Below are 17,313 nucleotides of genomic sequence, written 5' to 3'. Positions count from 1 at the left end.
ACGAGGCCCTCCAAGGTAGCAATTAGCTACCTGATCTAATTGCCGTAATTGCCAATACAGATTATCTGCATAAACGCTGGTTAATTTCTTGCCTCGCGTGCTTCTCCTTCTAGGGAGGGTGGGGGGCTCCCCTTCCCTTCCAGGGCTCCCGCCTTGCCCTTCGCAGCAGCAGCCTGGCAAGCAGAAACCCAACCGGTAAAGCAAGGGGACAAAGCGGGAAAGGGAGAATAAGGTAGTCCTTGACTTACCACTGTTTGTTTAGTGACCATTCAAAGTTATGACAGCCCTGAAAAAAAGTGACTTAGGACCGCTTGTCACACGGCCATTGCAGCATTCCCAGGGTCACGTGATCAAAATTCGGGCTCATATTTATGACGGCCACAGCGTCCCGGGGACACGTGATCCTCTTTTGCGACCTCCTGACAAGCAAAGTCAATGGGGAGACCGGATTCACTTAACAACCGTGATAAGAAAGGTCTTAAAGTGGGACAAAACTCACTTAACAACCGTCTTGCTTAGCAACAAAAATTTTGGGCTGAATTGTGGTCGTACGCCGAGGGCTCGGGAGCACTGCCAAACCGGGGCTGGCACGTTCCCCAGGAGGGCTGCAGGGAAGACAGTTTTCCTCGTGGGATTCCCAGGGTCAAGTGGCCCATTTCTGCGTCTTCGATTCTCGGTTCTCTCTTCCAGAACGGCCGCTGTAAAACAGAACCACCTAAAGCAGCTCACCGTGAACCGTTTTATCCCCGTTAAAAACTGCACGTCAGAAATGAGGCATGACTAACATCCTGCATTATGCAGAGCCTGCCTCTCCACATCTAAGGAGGCCCGTTTTCAAATGACGGACACCTTAGGCGGAGGAGGGCTTATTTTTATCCCTAAAACCCCCGAAACAAATAGGTATCATCAGGTAACCTGCAGCTAATCTAGAGAACCTCCATTTGCAGAAATGAAAAAAAAGTGTCCACTTTTATAAAGGAAACGGCTAAGCTAATTAACTCTGTGTTTTAGAAACACCTTCTGCCTTATCCCTTTCGACTGTTTCAGGCTGAAAATCAAATAAACTCAGAAATTCTCTAGCAGGTCGATCAAAAAACGCCTCCATGCTCTTTTTCCCTTTAATTATTCATAAAGCCACAGAAAAACAGATTGAAACTTAATGGTTAGAAGTCCACCAGAAAGCTCCGTTCGAAAAAGAACATTATTTCTAATGTTAGTAAGGTTTTTTTAAAAAACAAAACAAAACAAACTAACCAATGTATCTGGCTGAACAGAATAATAAGCTTCGAGCAAAAATATCCTTGTGGCAAAGACTTCAGGAAGAAACAAAGGGAAACGCTGCCATCTGAAAGAATCAGATCAATGGTAAATATTGAATACCTTCATTTAATCCTTCGGGAATTAAGTTGTTTAGCAACAATATCCATTTTATTTCTCTTCTTAATGGAAGTGTTTCATTATCACCTTTTGTTCCGTAACACAAAAGCCTCGCTCTGAAATCTGATCTCTTTGCCAATCAAATCTTTGACTGAAACGCTTCCTTAGTTTCCCCAAAAAATTCCCTGGATCTGGCTGGATCCCTTTTGGGACACGGGGAGGGGGCAGCTCCTAAGATACGCCAGAGTCCCTTCCCTGAAGTGGGTTTGGCTCCCTGGGTTAGTGGCCGAGATGAGACTGGCACTCGGGACCGGTTGGACTTGCCAAGGCTCCCGCCAGGGCACAAGGCTCAAGCGGGCTTCGCGGTGTGTGAGGGGGGAGGGCCAGCTACCGAGCTGAAAGACCCCCAACTTTATTCCCACGAGAGGCATAAACCCCCAGTGACTGGGGATTGCATCAAGGGCTGCAGGTGTTCCGCAGAAGCCTTTTCCAGACTGGGAATGGGGGGGGGAGTGGGGGGAGGGACCCCAGGATGCTTTGGCCAGATGGAGGACCAACACCAAATCCTGCCACCTGGCCAGACTCTGGAGAGGAACAGAGGCTTTGCTGTGAACAGAGGGGGAAAGCCCCCAGTTCCTTTGGAGTGGCAGCTTCACATCTGGATGGGGGATCTCCCCCCCCTTCATGCAACCCAAGCATCCCCATGCCACCTTCCCCCCCCCGGGGCCCTCCCAATGAAGACAACGCTTGCGAAGCAGCTGGCATACATAAATAGGATTTTAGTTCAGTGTAAGTTAAGCTCTTCATCATTTCTACCTTTTGTGCACCACCAATCTCCTAACGTCTCCCCTCCCACCTAACCCCCCCGCCCCCCCAGCCCACGGGCCCTGGGCTCCCTCCGGCAAGGGGTTCCTGGCTGGGTCCAGGGCACAGCAGGCAGCTCTGCGTGGCCGGAGAAGAGCTGTTCTGATCCAGGAGCCCCTTGGCCCTCCGTTCCGAGGATGCGTCAACAGGCCCTGCCAGGAGGAGTTTGGCCACACAGCCCCCCTCCTCCAACCCCCCCCAATGTGCCTTCAGGGAGGGCTGGGCACGGCTCCCCTTCCTGCGGCACAGGCTGGGCATCAGGCCGGTGAGACCTTCATGTCCTCCCAACAAAGGATGTCCTCTTCAGGGCTGGCAGCTCCTGCAGTCGACAAACCTCTGGCTTCTCTGGAAGGCAGCCGAGCCGGGCGTGGTGGGGCTGAGCTGCAGGCGGTCTTGGGGGCAGGTGACCAGGGTGGCCTGGGGGCCGGAGAGGCTTCGGCTGCAGGCCAGGCGCTTCTCGTCCAGCACAGCCAGGTTGTATTCGCAGAAGTCGAGGAGAAGCTCCACCTGCTCGTGAAGCGACAGGGACTTGTATCTCCTCTGGGCCAGGAAGCAAACCGCTTCCACGAAGGCTGGGAGGCTCATTCCTGGGGGGGGAGGAAGAGGGGAGGGGAGCCAGGAGGAGCCCTGAGTCTTGTTTTGCCAGGGTTTATGACATTTAGGGGGTCAATAACCCAACCCACGTGCGGCAGCCAGCATCGGCTAGAAGTTTCACCCAACTGGAGGTGAAGGTACCAAAGGTGGACCATCACCAAGCCCTGAAGCTCCTTGTCATGGCCCCCTCAGAGGCCGGCTTGGAGGAGCGAGAGTCGGAGGCTGGGACCGTCCGACAGGGAAGGCAGGCCGGGGGCTGAGGACGGGGCTGTCCCGGGCCCCCCAGGCCTTGAGGGAGCTGGGCAGCGGCTGGCACCACCCTGGCCCCGTCTTCTGAGCTCCCTCCCCACCCATCCTGGCCTGCAAAGAGGGGCTTCGGATGGTCGTGAGGCCTGATCCCCACTTGGCTCGGGGTGAGCGCTGGAGGCTGGCTTCTCAGGCTGCCTGGCCAGCTCCTCGAAAGGGGAGGGGGCAGGAGTGAATAAATCAGGTCCTCCCCCCTCTCTGCTCCCTGCAGGAAAGCCTCTTCTCTATTGCCGCCTCTGGCAAGGAAATGGGGCTTTTACCGGCATCCCTGGAGCTGCCCACAGCCTCCTTCCCGTCGCCTGGCACAGAGAGTGGCTTGGTGGATATTAAAATAAATCCCATCCATTACAATTTTTAATAAAACCTGACAATTAACTCAGGGTACCAGACGCTCAAGGAGCGCGTGTGGCTTCCTGTTGAGACGCTTCTGTGTAATCCAGATCGCATATTAAAACCTCAGAGAGGAGGCCCCCCTCCCCATGAAGGGGGGGGGCTGGACTCCTTGACAAAAAGGCTCTCTTTCCCCCCCCCAAATGGATTTTATTTTGTGCATCCATCCAAATGCTACTTTTGTCATGGACTTAACCTACTACTATGGATTATTTCTTAGTGACGGATCTAAAGGTACCATCGTCATTCTTATTGTAATCATTGTGATGATTGACAGCGTCCCTTCCTTTACTTTGCTCTTTGGCTTGACTTCCTCTAAGCTCTGCTTAAATTCCTCAAATTAAGAATCACTGTTCTTTTCCTGCAGTACAGAATTTTCCAAATTCTGCATTTCCCCGGACTTTTCACCGCCAGGCCAGGGACGCCACCTTGTGCCTACGTTGCCAGGCGCTGGTCTTAATCTTCCTTGCCCCCAAACAGGCATTTTAAAGGTGAGTCTCTGTTTTTTCCCCCCTCTTTTAACTCCAAAGGAATCAAATAGCAGAGACCAAAGTTTTCTAGGGTGGAGAAAATCTACCTCCTATCGGCAGGTAGAGGCTGTATCCCAGCCTTGAAGTGTCCCAGCAGGTGGAAACACCTGAGCCAAGGTGTTTGAGCTCAGAAGCTCAACAGGTAGGGCCCAGTGGCTGCTTGGACCAGCGGCCTGCAAAGAATATTGAGGCGAACAGCCTAAACTCGGTGACCCAAAAGAGGAAGAAGAATTTTCTTCAGATATTTTCGTTCGGAGGAAAGCACTCCGGTGGGGGGAGAAGCCGAATTCTGCTCCTCAGCAGTCCTTCACATCTTTTCCTTATTGTCACTTCAGTCAGCAAAACAAAAATACACACCCACACAAATCCGCGCTGGCAACATCCCACAACCACAACAGATTCTGCTCACCCACAGCAATTTAAGATGCAAGCCCAACAGAACTTGGGCGAAAAAAATCAGAGTGCGAATCCAGACTGAACAATGGAGCAGATGGCGGAGCTCTTTTGGAGCCGTAAATGGAGAAATGACCCTTCCTCTCCCTCTAATTGCCGGTTAATTTCAGCCTCGGCAGGACCCGCAAAATCCGAACACGGGGCCCTTCTGCTGACTCCGTCCAGCGGCTGCCAAGCGTCGCCCCAGCGCAGGTCCTCCAGGGCTGAGATTCGGAAGCACCTCGGCCGAAGGCAGTGGGGGATCCCCACGTCTGGCCTTGTTTGGGCTCCACCAAGCCCCCTCCTCTCCCCTCCCCCCATCAGCCACATGGTCTTTGTGATCCGTGCCACCTCAGGGACCTTCAGGTTGAGAAAAGCAAGCTTGGAAAGGGCTGGCGAGGTTTTGACATCCCACTGAGCCTCCTGGAAGTCCCCGTCTCGAAGTCAGAAGAGGCACCAGCGCCTTCCAGACCGGCTTTCTAGCAGCAGGCCCTGGGAAGGCTGGCTGGGGATTATGGGAGAGGATTGCAAGGATGGCCCCCACCTGCGACCAGCTACCCACTCTGAAGACCAAGAGGATGGGCCTTCCCATGCGCCCCCTTCCCCTTGCACAGCAGCTGCTGGAGGGGGCTGGCTCTGGCCCCCTCCCAGGTGGGGGGGGAAGGACGGATCCCTGGCATGGCCAGGCGGGGTCCAGTCTCTCCGCTGGGACTCCCTCTCCCACCGGTGGCCCCTCAGAGGGACCCCCTTTCTCCGGCTGGCGGCAGACTCACCAGCCTCGCGCTGGTCCGTGCTGGGCCCGATCCCCCGCCGGGTGATGTCAATGTAGAGAATGTCCCCCGCAGCCATGCTGAAGCCGCTGTTGCTGATCTTGCTGTTCCTGGAGACGAGGAGGAGGAGGAGGAGGAAACAATGTTATTATGGGATGGAGGGTCCTCATTTTCTCTGCCTCCCTGATGGACAGCATCTTGAACTCGAGGAATGGGGCACCACACACACACAGAGAGAGAGACAAAGCAGAAAGACCTCAAGGATCATCCTCAGGCCACCTTCACTGGGGCTCATGGGAGATGCAGTCCAAAGGCCCTTCTGCATCTTGAAGGAAAGGAGAAAGCCCCCCCTCCAGCCCCCCTCACCTTATAAACATCCGGAAGCCGGTGGGCCCCAGCTTGGTGGTCCCCTTCACCCCCAGGAAGCGGATGAAGAGGGCGGCAATCCGCTCCACCAGACGCAGGTAGCTGAACTGCTTGGCGTACTTGGGGAAGACCTCCTTTAGGCAGAGGGCGGGGGGCTCGGCTTCCGGCGGGGGGCTCTCCTCCAGCTCGGGCTTGTTCTGCAGCCCCTCCTCAAGGAAGCTGTCCTTGTCTGCCAGTTCCACCGGTTCTGCTCTGTAGTTCAAGAGGGAGACCCCAAATACTCAGGAAAGGATGCCCACCTTCAGTCAATGTCCCCACCTAACAGAGCTGGAAGTGCTAGGGGGAGCCTCTGCCCCATTGGACCGCAGCAGTGGAAGCAGGCAGCAGTGCCCCCCTCCCCAAGGAGGCATAGAGGCTTCCTGGGTGCCCCTCCCTGTCTCTCTAAAGGCAGGAAAGGCCCGGTGCAGACTGGCAAAGAGCTCCAGTCTGCACCGTGCCAAGTGAGCCGGCTCTGTTTTTACACTGAATCCCAGCTTTTTTTAAAAAAAAAGCTTTCTAAAATTCTAAATTCTCTCTTCCTGCCAAACATTGATGGTGAAATCAATAGCAACTGAGTCATCAAATGACCTCTGAAACCCACAGTCCAGATTTGGAGGACAGACACCACCCCCCCAGCAAGACCTCCCAACAAGACCACAAAAGTCACACGCTCCACATTTGTGGCCGACAGGAAGCACCTCACTCTGGATTTTGCCAAATTGCAACTCCATTTTTTTTTTAAAAAAACAACAACTAGGAAATCACCAAGACCAGCCAGGATGGAAGCCACCAAGCCCGGGAACCGGAACCGGAGGCAGAGACGGCAGGCTGGAGACCAGCACCTCTGACACCCCCCAGAGAAGAGGGGGCACCCCAGCTTTCCACAGACTCAGGCTTAAAATTACATGTGAATGTCTGATTACCACACGTTTATTCCCCTAATTCTGTGCCTGGAGATCAGCCTGGAGAAATTATCAACCGGATTGGGAAGAAGGAGGAGGAAGGGGGGGGGAGTCTGTCTGTGGAGCATCATCGCATGGAGAGCAAAATTTTCAATCTGAGCCCAGCTCTTCAACATCCCAAGGACAGCTTATCTTTTATACATGATTACTAATTTATTAATGCCTTCCTGCTATCTGCACCAGATCCTCCGCTCTGCTCCTTCTCAGGGCACTTAATCTTTATGCTAATGTGCCGTTCCCTCAGCTCCGGTTCCAGCTGCTAACGAAAGGCTGAGAGAGGAGATTTACAACCGGGGTCCAGGGACCCGGAGAGTGGCAGCTAAGCCCCAAAGCCGCCCCCCAGCTGCCCTCTTCCCAGGCAGGAGCTCTGCTCTCCGTGGAGATGGAGAGGGAAAGCCAGCCTGGAGCCCTCCGTACGGGAGATGGTTTTAGGGGAGGTTTGTTGGCCTGTAGGTTGTCCTGGACTTAGTGGCCATTAAAGTTACAACTGGCCTCCCAAAAGGCGAGTGTAACTACCTTGGTTGGTGAAGTTTGCCAGTTGAGTTTCTCCATGACCCCCCGTGAATGTTAGCCAACATTTCACAGCCTCTCAGCAGCCCCGATGGCGGACAATTGATGGGCAGCCACAAAGAGCCCACCATTTCTACACCACCACCACCACCCCCCAAAAAAATGTCTGCTCTGGTGAAAGGATGAAAGGAGGAGGGCTGCTGGTAGAAGGTCCTTGGTTGCCCTCCTTCCCAAAGCCGCCACAAATAGAACCGTTTACTCTAAATCCAGCAAAGGGAAAATACTTCTTACTGGCCAGCAACCTCCGGCCAACAGTGCAGCCGGCCACCGCAGGACCGACCGAGCCCACCCCCACAAACGGTCCTCAGAAGACAGACCCGGTCCTCTCTTTCCTGGGTGGGGAGAGGGCGAGGCGTCAAGCCAATGGAAACTCCAGCTATCTTCCCACACAGAATTTTAATTTTATCCCAAAGCCTGGAGGGAGGGTTTTCTGTTTACCAGGTTCAATCTCCCGTACCTGTTAATTTGCACTTGGTGGTCTTCCCACCACAGACCCCAAGGCCGCCTCCACGACGCCCCACCCTGGGATGCCTGTTAAAACGTCAACCTTGCTGAAGGTTGACACCAGCCAAAGATAGGTCATCCAGCCAGAAGCTGGGGAAATACAAAATCAGCTGTGCCTGCTGGGCCTTGTAGTTCGGCAGCCCGTGAGCTTGAGGACCCCAGGTTATTCCACATAAATGATAGCCTTAATTTAGCTGCTTAAATTGTGACAGCAGGACAGTCGCCTCCTGCCAGCGTTCCCGCCTCTATTATTGGTGATCGGAAAATAAATCACAGGAGATTCTCCACAGTCGGTTGTGTTATGTTGTCTGTGTCTGTTTTTGTGTCTCCTCTCCACCACTGAGACTCTTCCTATTGGCAGCTGGTTGTAAATATTTAACTGTGATTGTTTTTGTCTGCAAGGACAGCCACCTCGCCTCTCAGCAGTTTTCAAAGACAGAGGAGGGGGGAAAAACGGATCAGCTTCTTTTTGCCTACTGGGAGATGTATATCTCCTTGCTCCCCTGCTTCTCTTGAATTTGGGGAAGGTCCTAAATTTGGAGAACAAAAGACATGCTGGTGCCAGGATGGCATCAGGAGATTTTGCCGCGATGGGAATGACATTATGGCTCCTGCTTTGCTCCAGACTTGCGCAATGCAAAACTTGAGGCAGGCAGAGAATGGGGTATTTCTTGGGAAATACTGACTTTGTTGCCCGCTTCGGGGTTAGAGAAGACTAAGTCAATGTAATGCTGCATTCTGATGACTTTGCCCCCAAACTGACCGACATGGCCTGTTCTGAAGTGCTGAAGGCCAGCTGGAAATCAGACCCCACTTACGAAGCCTGCTCCCCCGGCTGCTGCTGCTGCTTCTTGTGAGGATCCACCAACCGGAGGGTGTCCCGGATAATGGCCACCTTGATTTCTTCATCAACCGGACTGGGGATGTATTCCATAACTCCTGGAGAAACCTTGAAAATCCAGAAGAGAAGCTGATCACAGAAGCCCATCCCAGCACCTGGCAAACATGCCCAAAAGTCAGCTTTTTCCTTCAAGCCAGAGGTTTTTTTTAATTTAGATTTTTTTTTAACTTTATTCCAAGGTTAAAATACAAAACGCCAAGAAGACAGATAAAAAAACACAGACATTAAAAAGAAAGTGTCTTAAAAAAGTAGAAAAAAAGACTGTATAACATCCTGCTTAGTTGAATGCTGATTAATATAATAAAGCAATGTGAATTTAAGACAGAACTTAACATGTTATTTTATGCAATTAATAATAAAAATAAAAATATTAATCCTCGGAATGTGAGTTACTGTTCTTTCCAAGGGGCGTTTGAGGAAGGGGGCAACCAGCAACTGGCCACTGAGGACAATTAACCAGTGGAACAGAAGTCGCCTTCAGACGTTGTGGGTTGCTTCATCACTCGAGGTTTTTAAGAAGAGACTGGACAGCCACTTGTCCGAAATGATATGGGGACTCCTGCTTGCGCAGGGGGCTGGACTAGAAGACCTCCAAGGTCCCTTTCAACTCTATTCTGATTGATTGGTTGAGACGCCCTGGAGCATTTGGGGCGCAGGAGGCATGGAGGGCTGCTCCCGTCTTCCCAGGGAGAGAAAGAGGCCATGGCCAGACCTGGTGCCCACCTCATGTTCATGCTCAATCTTCATACTTGGGTTGGCATTGACTTCCAGCAAGACAGGCTTCAGGTTCTTCATCAGTAGGATGTCAAACCCTAAAATCTTTGGAGGAGAGAAAGCAAGAAAGCTTTCCAAGAGACCAAAGAACAGAGACCCTAAAGACCTGCTCTGCCAGCTGGCATGGGGCTCCGAAGGGGGGGTTGATAGATTAATATCTGATCCCAGCTCCCCTCCTGCTCATCCTACTCCCTCCCTCCCTCCCTACCCCCCTCCACCTTTGAGCTATCGTATTTTTACACTTTTGTAGTATTTTATTGACATACTTTTATTTTTTTTAATATTGTAAGATGCCCAGAGTTGCCCTGGGGTACGATGGTCAGCCAATAGATTGGATAAACGAATAAAAATATACAAAACTCTTCCCTTTGGACCCCCCACCCTCTCCCCCAGTCCTCGCAAGTCCTCTCCACCCACCGTGGAATACCTGCACTCACTTGAAAGCAAGAGGGTCCCGGTTTGCCCGCCGGGATGTCAGACTGGTAAAAGACCTTCAGCTCGGGCACGATGGCGATCACGGTCTTGATGACCAACGAAATGATGTCGGACCAAACCTTCCGGATGTTGACGCCGCTGGAAGACAGCTTGCCCAGGATACTGGAAAACGTCCGTTTGCTGCCGGTGTTGCCGCTGTCCGAGTGGACAAAATTCCCGCTGTGGATGTTGAGGGAGTAGTTGGTCAGGTGCATGTAGACCTGGTGGAGGTTCCTCAGGGAAGGCTCCTGGTAGGGCTCCGTGCAGAACCGGCAGAGCCCATCCTTGGCCACGTAGACCTCCAGGGGATCCAGGGACCTGAGCAGGACGTAGAGGCGAATGTCAAACTTCAGCCTGTCGATCAGGAAGGGCCTGGACATGTACTCCTGGACCACGGCCGGCCTGCTCTGCAGGTTGCCCATCAGCCGGATCTCCGTGGGGTCCTTCACGAGGTAGATGCCGTCCCCCTGACAGCCGCCGTCAGGCTTCACGATGAAGGTGGGCTTCCACCTGGGGTGGCTCTCCTTCCTCAGGTTTACCTGCCAGGGAAGCAAGAGGAGGAAGGCAACAAAACCTTTACCTGCATGCGGGCCTTTCCCCTCCTCCCCCCCCCCATTATGTTTCAATCAGCCCATTTCATCCCCTTCTTAGACAGCCAGCGACCTCCGTCGTCTGGTGCCCCAGAGGCGCTTTTCCAAGGGGCAGCAGGGCTTGCCGTGTTTTTTCCTTGAAGACGTTTCGCTTCTCATCCAAGAAGCTTCTTCACCTCTGAACTGAAGAACTGAAGAAGCTTCTTGGATGAGAGGCGAAACGTCTTCTAGGAAAACCCAAGGAAGTCCACCTGCCTCCTGCAAAAGCGCCTTTGGGGCAGCCCTGACTGAGATTCTCCATCGACCTCTCCCTCCCTCGGATGTGTGCTGCCCCCTCGTGGAAGCATCGCAAGGGAAATGGGGAAAAAGTGGACAAAGATTTTCAGAGGAACCACCCACCCGGATGCCCTCCAGACACACTGGCTGCAAGTTGTGGACCCAGCCTCAGTCAGAAGCCATGGCAGATATGGGCACAATGAAACATGGGAGCTAACCCCCCCCCCCCCGATTCCTTGGTTAATATTTGCAGCAGAACCCAAAGAGCCCCCACCTACCTCGGTGAGAAAGATGGCAAACTCCTCCGGAAGGATCCAGGAACGGGGATAGAAATTATACTCTTCCGGGAAAAGTTCCTGCATCGTTCTCATGGCGCGACTCAGGTTCACCTTCCGTGCCATTTCAGTCATGCCTAGTGGGCAGAGGGAGAAGCTTGGCGAGGGCAGCTGCCCGGTGAGATGGGCCAACCCAGAATGCCCAGCCAAGTGGCGGAGAAGATGCTCACATCGAAGGGGCCGTTCCCTGTCCTGGGATTCAATCTCTGCCTCAGAGATGGATCGTGGCTCTTAAGTCCTTTTATTGCTCTTCCTTGCTGCTCAACCTAGTCGTCTATTTTATCTCTTATCGATTGTTTACCTGCTTAAGCAACCTTATAAACTGCCCAAAGGATCTATTAAGCTGATCAACTTAACGATGATAAATTAAACGTATTGAACATTAAAAGTTCCCTGTCGTGGAGGTGAGCTTGCAGCCCCTGCCGTCATATTGGGTACAAGGGCTATTTTATTTCTCTGAAGCTTAAAATCCCAAACCTACTTAACAGGGAGTAAACTTTCACAGCAGAATAAGCTTCTAAATATGCACATTTGTGCCACTAGGGTGGAAATGCGCACAGCCCAATTTATCATGTATTGATCGGTCTGTGTGATATTAAAAGATTCCCCTGCTTTTCAAAGTGCCCAAGAATAGGACTTGGTTACTGCTGAAGGTTTTCTTCAGACTGAGTGGCTCACACTTTGCAGCCAGGAGAGAGAGAAAAAACCCCAAGGTTTAATTACACTTGGAAGGAGCTGCTTTTTTTGCCAATTTGATCCCAGGGAAGGCCTTTTTATAGATCCTTGTATAGCACAATAAAGCGGAGACAGGAACAGCGATGAGACAGGAACGTGGTCCTTCCTTAGCGGGGATTCAGGAAGAGATTAATGGGAAATCAGGGAGCTTTAAGCAGTTTAATAGCCCCTATCTCAAGGAAAGGTTATGTTAAATTCCTCAGTGCTTAAAAGAAAATGGCCCACCTGAGAAATCTCTCTTGGCAGAAAAAAGAGACAGGATTGCTTTGACTGGTCCACTGAGGGAGGCGTATGTTTTTCAGCAAAATCAAGTAACAGAAAATATTTATTAGCTGTACACAGTCCACGATTTATTTGGGCATGGCTTTCACCCAGAAACCAGCCCCATCATCATATTGTTTTCAGTTTGTCCCATCAAAATATGCATCCACCACAAGGACCAAGCCTCAAAAGATTTTAGAGAGCGGACAGCATTCAGTGACAGGCATTTAAAATATTGAGAGGTGCTCTTGATTCTCTCTGAGCTTGCTTGTTGTCATGCAGATGTTTCATTACCCAACTAGGTAACATCATCAATGCTAGAAGGGAGTGGGGTTTGCTCTCTGTTCTAGCACTCAACCACTCCCTCCTAGCCCTGATGGTGTCACCTAGTTGGGTAATGAAACGTCTGCAAGAAAACAACCAAGCTCAGAGAGCACCCAGGACCCCTCATTTCAACCCTAAGCTACAAATATTCTCCTTTATTGGTTTTTAAAACATTAGAAGAAATATTTTCTCCCCTCTTGAAAAAATGACAGCAGGAGGCTAATTGCAGACATAGGGCAAGGTTTAAGAGAGAGGAGGTGGCAGTTGGCTTTAGACTATTTTTGAGTAGACTAAATATTAGACAATTTTAGACTAGATTAAACATTGATCTTGTTTCTGATGAAGGAGCTGATCTCCAACTAACATTGGAGCTCTGAGGCATCCAGATTTTCAGCAGAGGGTCCCCGGGTGGGCTGGGCTTTTTTTTGCATCATTTTTTGCTTAGACAAGCCAACCCCAGCTCTCATCAAAGGTCAGCTACCTGGAAATTTGTTGACTTGTCCCGAATAAATGACATTGTCGTGAAAGGAGACAGCGTGCCAATAGATGTCGCAGGGCAAACGGCGGCCAAACGGAAACTGGACACAGCAGAAGGGAAGAACACAAAAAGAGACCGCTTAGCCAGAGTCCAGACGGGCATAAATCTGTACTGAGTATCGGTCAGAGATGGTCAATGGGAAGAGGGCGATAGGTTGCAAAGATCGCTCTGACATTGTTCCTTTCTTTCTTTTTCTAATGAAAGAAAAGCATCAAAAACCTCAGCTTCATCAACAGCCAGCTCTGGAGAGAGAGAAAACAATTAATTAACACGCTAATTGTGCACGTGCTTTCATTCTCCCCTGCTTAATGGGGAAGGGTGGCACCCACAACTGACAACAACAGCCACGGAGAAGGGGGATCTGTGACTCACTGCCTGATGCCTTGAGACTGGGGGGGGGTGGAGGGGAAGGAGGTGGGCAGGGAAGCAAAGACGCTTCAAAATCTATGAAAGATTTGTTTGCAGGAAAACAAGCCAGCAAGAGCCCAGATCAGCTCCCAAGTCTCCTCTTCCTCTGCCCCACAGGCACCTGGGATGCAACTGGGGGTTTCCTGCCCCCCAACATGCTGCCTTCCAAGTGTGTTCAGCCTCGCCCTCCATCCTTCCCAAGGGCAGGAGAGTCGGTGGTTCAACACACCTGGAGAACACCAGATTGGGAGAGGCCGCAAGAGAGAGACCCCTGGCCTGGGAGAAAGGGGGCCTGGAAAACAGATAAATGGGGTGAAGGGCCCCCTATCTTTAGGGGGCAGCTTCACAGAAGCTCACCTGATCTGCACCTCCCAAACTGAGACAATGATGCTAACATTCCCACAGGCCCAAGTTCTGCAACTGAAAGAACGCACAAAAACATTTACAGGATGGGAAACAGAGACTGGACAACTGGGCTGAAGTGAGGAAGAAAGACGCCTGAACTCACTTGCTGACCAGAAGGGGCGAGAGAAAAAGGTGCCAGGTTGACCAGCGCCACCCCTGACAGCAAAGGAGACTCGGAGACCGATGGTTCAAGGTGCAGAAAGGACCAACGGCATCCATATAATCGTGCAGAAAGTAACTATATATCAATGAAGTGTTGATGAAACATGAGGACCAGATGCTTGAGTTTATAAAGAAAAACGGAAGCTTGAAAACCTCAGCCTTTCCAGGCGTGTGTAACATCAGAGGAGCGTGTGTGGTGCAGAAAATTGCACACTGAATGTAGAAATGAATGGCCACCCCTTCCTGAAAGTAACACACAGGTTCAAGGGATATTTCCTGCAAGCCTTCCGAGAGGCAGGAGCCCCCTCTCCTGGCCACGGAGGCAGGGATCTTGGAGTTAAAGCTAATTATGCTAATTCCTTGATAACACCCTGCAAAGCCCAGTGGAGAGTGAAGGTGTCGTTCTCCTTGCAGAAAGGATTTGTTGTGGAGACCTTTCAGAAGTGCCACCCGTTGGGATTAGCACAGACAGCCTGGCTTCTGCTCACACCTTTGCAAGTGCTTTTTCGCAAGACAATCACTCACACATCATGTGAGCACAAAATCCTGTTTCTGCCAGATTTATTTCTGCTTTGCGCTCCAATATTACAGAAATATTCCTTGCCAAACACGGATATTACAGCTTGATTTTCTGATTCCGCCCCAAGCTTTGATTTTTTTGATTTCCCACTTCCCAAAAGGTTAGGAAAAGCCTTGGGAGCAGGCCTGTCTGCTGTGGGTCTAGGAGGGCTTAAATACAAAGCGTGTTTCTTTTTCTCCTGGTTGTGTGGACGCAGTATCTCTGGAAGCCATAATTGAAGGAAAGGCAGGGTCGAAGCTCTGAGCAGCCCTGGGCCGGCTACCGGGGCTCAACCAGCAGCCCCCCTTTTCCAGAGGAAGATAACCCCCCCCTCCGAGCCCCAAGCCCACCCAAAGGGGTCCACTGACTGGGAGAGACCAGTGCCTGCTGAGATTTCTGGCCATGTGCTGCTCTAGTTGTTCGGTTCTTGATGTGGCCACAAGCCTGGGCACACTTCACACACCAAAAGAAGCCCAGGAAAGCTCCCCCTCCGCTCCCCCCCAGCCCTGTGCCTGGCCCTGCCTACAGCCCTGCCTGTCAACACCACAAAGGCCTGTCTGGCACCGCTCAGTGATGTCACAAACAGCTCTGTGGACACTCAGAAGGAAAAGGAGGGCGCTGCAGGAAGGGGGGGAGGGGGTTGAGGGTCTCTGGAGACTTCGGGGGGGGGGTGAGCCTTCCCAAACCAGGCCCTCCAGATGCCTGGGACTGCCACTCCTATCGCAGCCAAGCCAGCACAGCGAAGGGCGCCGAGGTCCTTCCGAAGCCCTCCGACTAGACCCTGCGCACTCGGGCTCCCCGTTCGGTCTGAGCAGAGCCTCCCTCTGCCCTCAACCCCGGGGCTGCGCCGGCCTCCCTGCCCTGCCCTGTCCCGCCTGCCGAGGGGGACCCCAGCGCCCCGGGGAAGGCAGAGCCGAGCGGCCCGCGCCCCTTGCGCTCCTCCGCCTCTGCGCCGCCCGGCGCGCCTACCTCCTTCCAGCGCAGTTGGCGCAGGCTGAGCTTCAGCGCCTCCAGCGAGGTGCGCGCCTTGGAGCTGTCCACCGTGACCGAGCGCGCGCTGCGGCGGGGGCGCGGGCGAGGCGGGGGCGCGGGCGCCACCCCGCCGGCAGCCTCCTTTCCCTCGCGCGGAGGCTCCTCTCCGCCGCCGCCGCCGCCGCCTCCCCCCCCTCGCCACCCGGCCTGGCCCCGCGGCGCGGCCGCTGCGCTCGGCCCTCTCCCTGGGCAGGACGCCAGCGCCGCCTTCTCCTCGGGCCTGGGCCCGGGNGCCCGGGCCGGGCTCCCCGGCGGGCGCGGGCGGCGGCTCTGGCTTGGGCGGCGGGCGGCGGCGGCTCCATCCGGCCGGCGGCGGCTCCTGCTGCTCCCGTCCCTCCTCCGGCCGTTGCGCTCCCGCCGCCACCGGGCTCCGGCAGGGACTGAGCATGCTCCCCGGAGCTGCCCCGCGCCCCGGCCGGCGTCGCCCTTGGTTGCCCGGACGAGGCAGGCGCGCCCCGGGTGGGGAGGGTGAGGGCGAGGCTCAGGCGGGAGCCGGGGGAGGGGGAGCCCGGAGTCTCCAGCCCGCCGGACAGCCGGCCGCGTTCAGACGAGGCTGAGCCCCCACGCGCTTCGCCCTCGCTTTTGGCAGCCGGCCCAGCTGCGGATCCCCAAGAGGCCGGGCCTCCGTGCCCGCAGCCCTGCAAGGCGGCCCGGGGTTCTGCTCGAGTCCAACCGGGGCGAGGGGCAAAAGAGCCTAGTGGGAGGGGATGCGGGCATTCTCCATCACTGCCCTTTGCACAACTGCCCTGGCCCCCGAGACCCTCAGGTGGGAGGTCGCAGACCAGACTGGGCTGCTCCAAGGGAGTTGCTGCCCCTTCTCCTCTCCCCCCCCAACGTTTGGGGAGGGGGATTAAGCTGGGAGGAGGCCTGGCCCCAACCATCCAGCTTGTTTCACGAGAAGGGGAGGCGGAACCCAGACTGACCAGAGCCTCAGACGTATCTCTGTTCTCAGCTTGGTACTAGAAGGTCAGAGTCGCCCACAAGGATTCGGAGGGCTGACTTGTTTCAAAGAAGGATCCCCACATTTGCTTCCAGCAGCTACAGTCTCCCCTTCTCTTCAGCCTTCAAGCCGGCGTCTTGGGAAGGGACCAGCTTGCAACGTGCTTGGCGGGGTACGGGGGTGTCAACTGCACAGAGCCCCTCTCACATCTGGGCCTAGGACCCGTCACACTGATCCACCTCTGCAGACAAAGGGCCAGGGGCATCCTCCAGCTTCCGCCTGTCCCCAGAGGAGAGAGAGAAATCCAATCCGCAAATAAAGACATTCCCAGCCTCCCTCTGAATGATCTGTCAGGCCTGGAAGTGGATCCAGCCAAGAACAGGAAGACCTGCAGATGGTGCTGCAGCAAAGGGACCTAAAGGCTGGGCCTTCCCCAGCTCTCTCATTCCTCCCCCGCCCTTGAATAATTAACAAGGAGGATAAAACCGGAACCCGGAAAGGCCTCCATGGCTGGGAAGAAACAGGACCGTGGTTTTGGCTTGGAAACCAGGATCAGGCGGGAGGGAGGGAGGGCAAAAACAGAGAAACTCGTCTTTCCTCTAAGCTTCCCCAGGTCGGTTGAAGAGTCAAGAGCTGCGTTTGCGCAACAACCTTGATTAGTGGCAACGGTGCAAATTCCACAAGTGGGTTAATTCCATAACCAGGTTAATTGTGTTGTGCAAAGGCTGCCCCTGATAGTTTTGGATAAGTGACGGCATTGTATTAAGATACAATTGAGATTTTATGCTTTGGGGTAGCTGTTTTTTTTTTTTGCACTATCAAAGTAATAGGGTTTTTTTTTCCAGTTTGTTTTTGAGAAGTAACTTTGAAATCTTCCTGTATCACCTCACTTGGC

General features: G+C 53.5%; 1 protein-coding gene across 1 annotated transcript; it reads right to left on the bottom strand.

Annotated features, from left to right (window-relative positions):
• Window positions 1-2,544: 2,544 nt before the first annotated feature.
• TTLL11 (tubulin tyrosine ligase like 11) lies at window positions 2,545-15,866 on the bottom strand. The gene is given in 10 exon segments (XM_015824344.1): window positions 2,545-2,828; window positions 5,267-5,373; window positions 5,630-5,820; window positions 8,468-8,653; window positions 9,329-9,424; window positions 9,817-10,392; window positions 10,998-11,131; window positions 12,856-12,952; window positions 15,416-15,503; window positions 15,631-15,866. Coding segments are annotated over 10 exon segments (1,995 nt in total).
• Between the last annotated feature and the right edge of the window lie 1,447 nt (window positions 15,867-17,313).

This window comes from Protobothrops mucrosquamatus, unplaced genomic scaffold (assembly GCF_001527695.2).
Source record: "Protobothrops mucrosquamatus isolate PMUCROS unplaced genomic scaffold, P.Mucros_1.0 scaffold2208, whole genome shotgun sequence".
NCBI lineage: Eukaryota > Metazoa > Chordata > Lepidosauria > Squamata > Viperidae > Protobothrops > Protobothrops mucrosquamatus.
The sequence above is the reverse complement of the archived record's forward strand: the minus strand, read 5'-3'. Positions and strand labels throughout refer to the sequence as shown.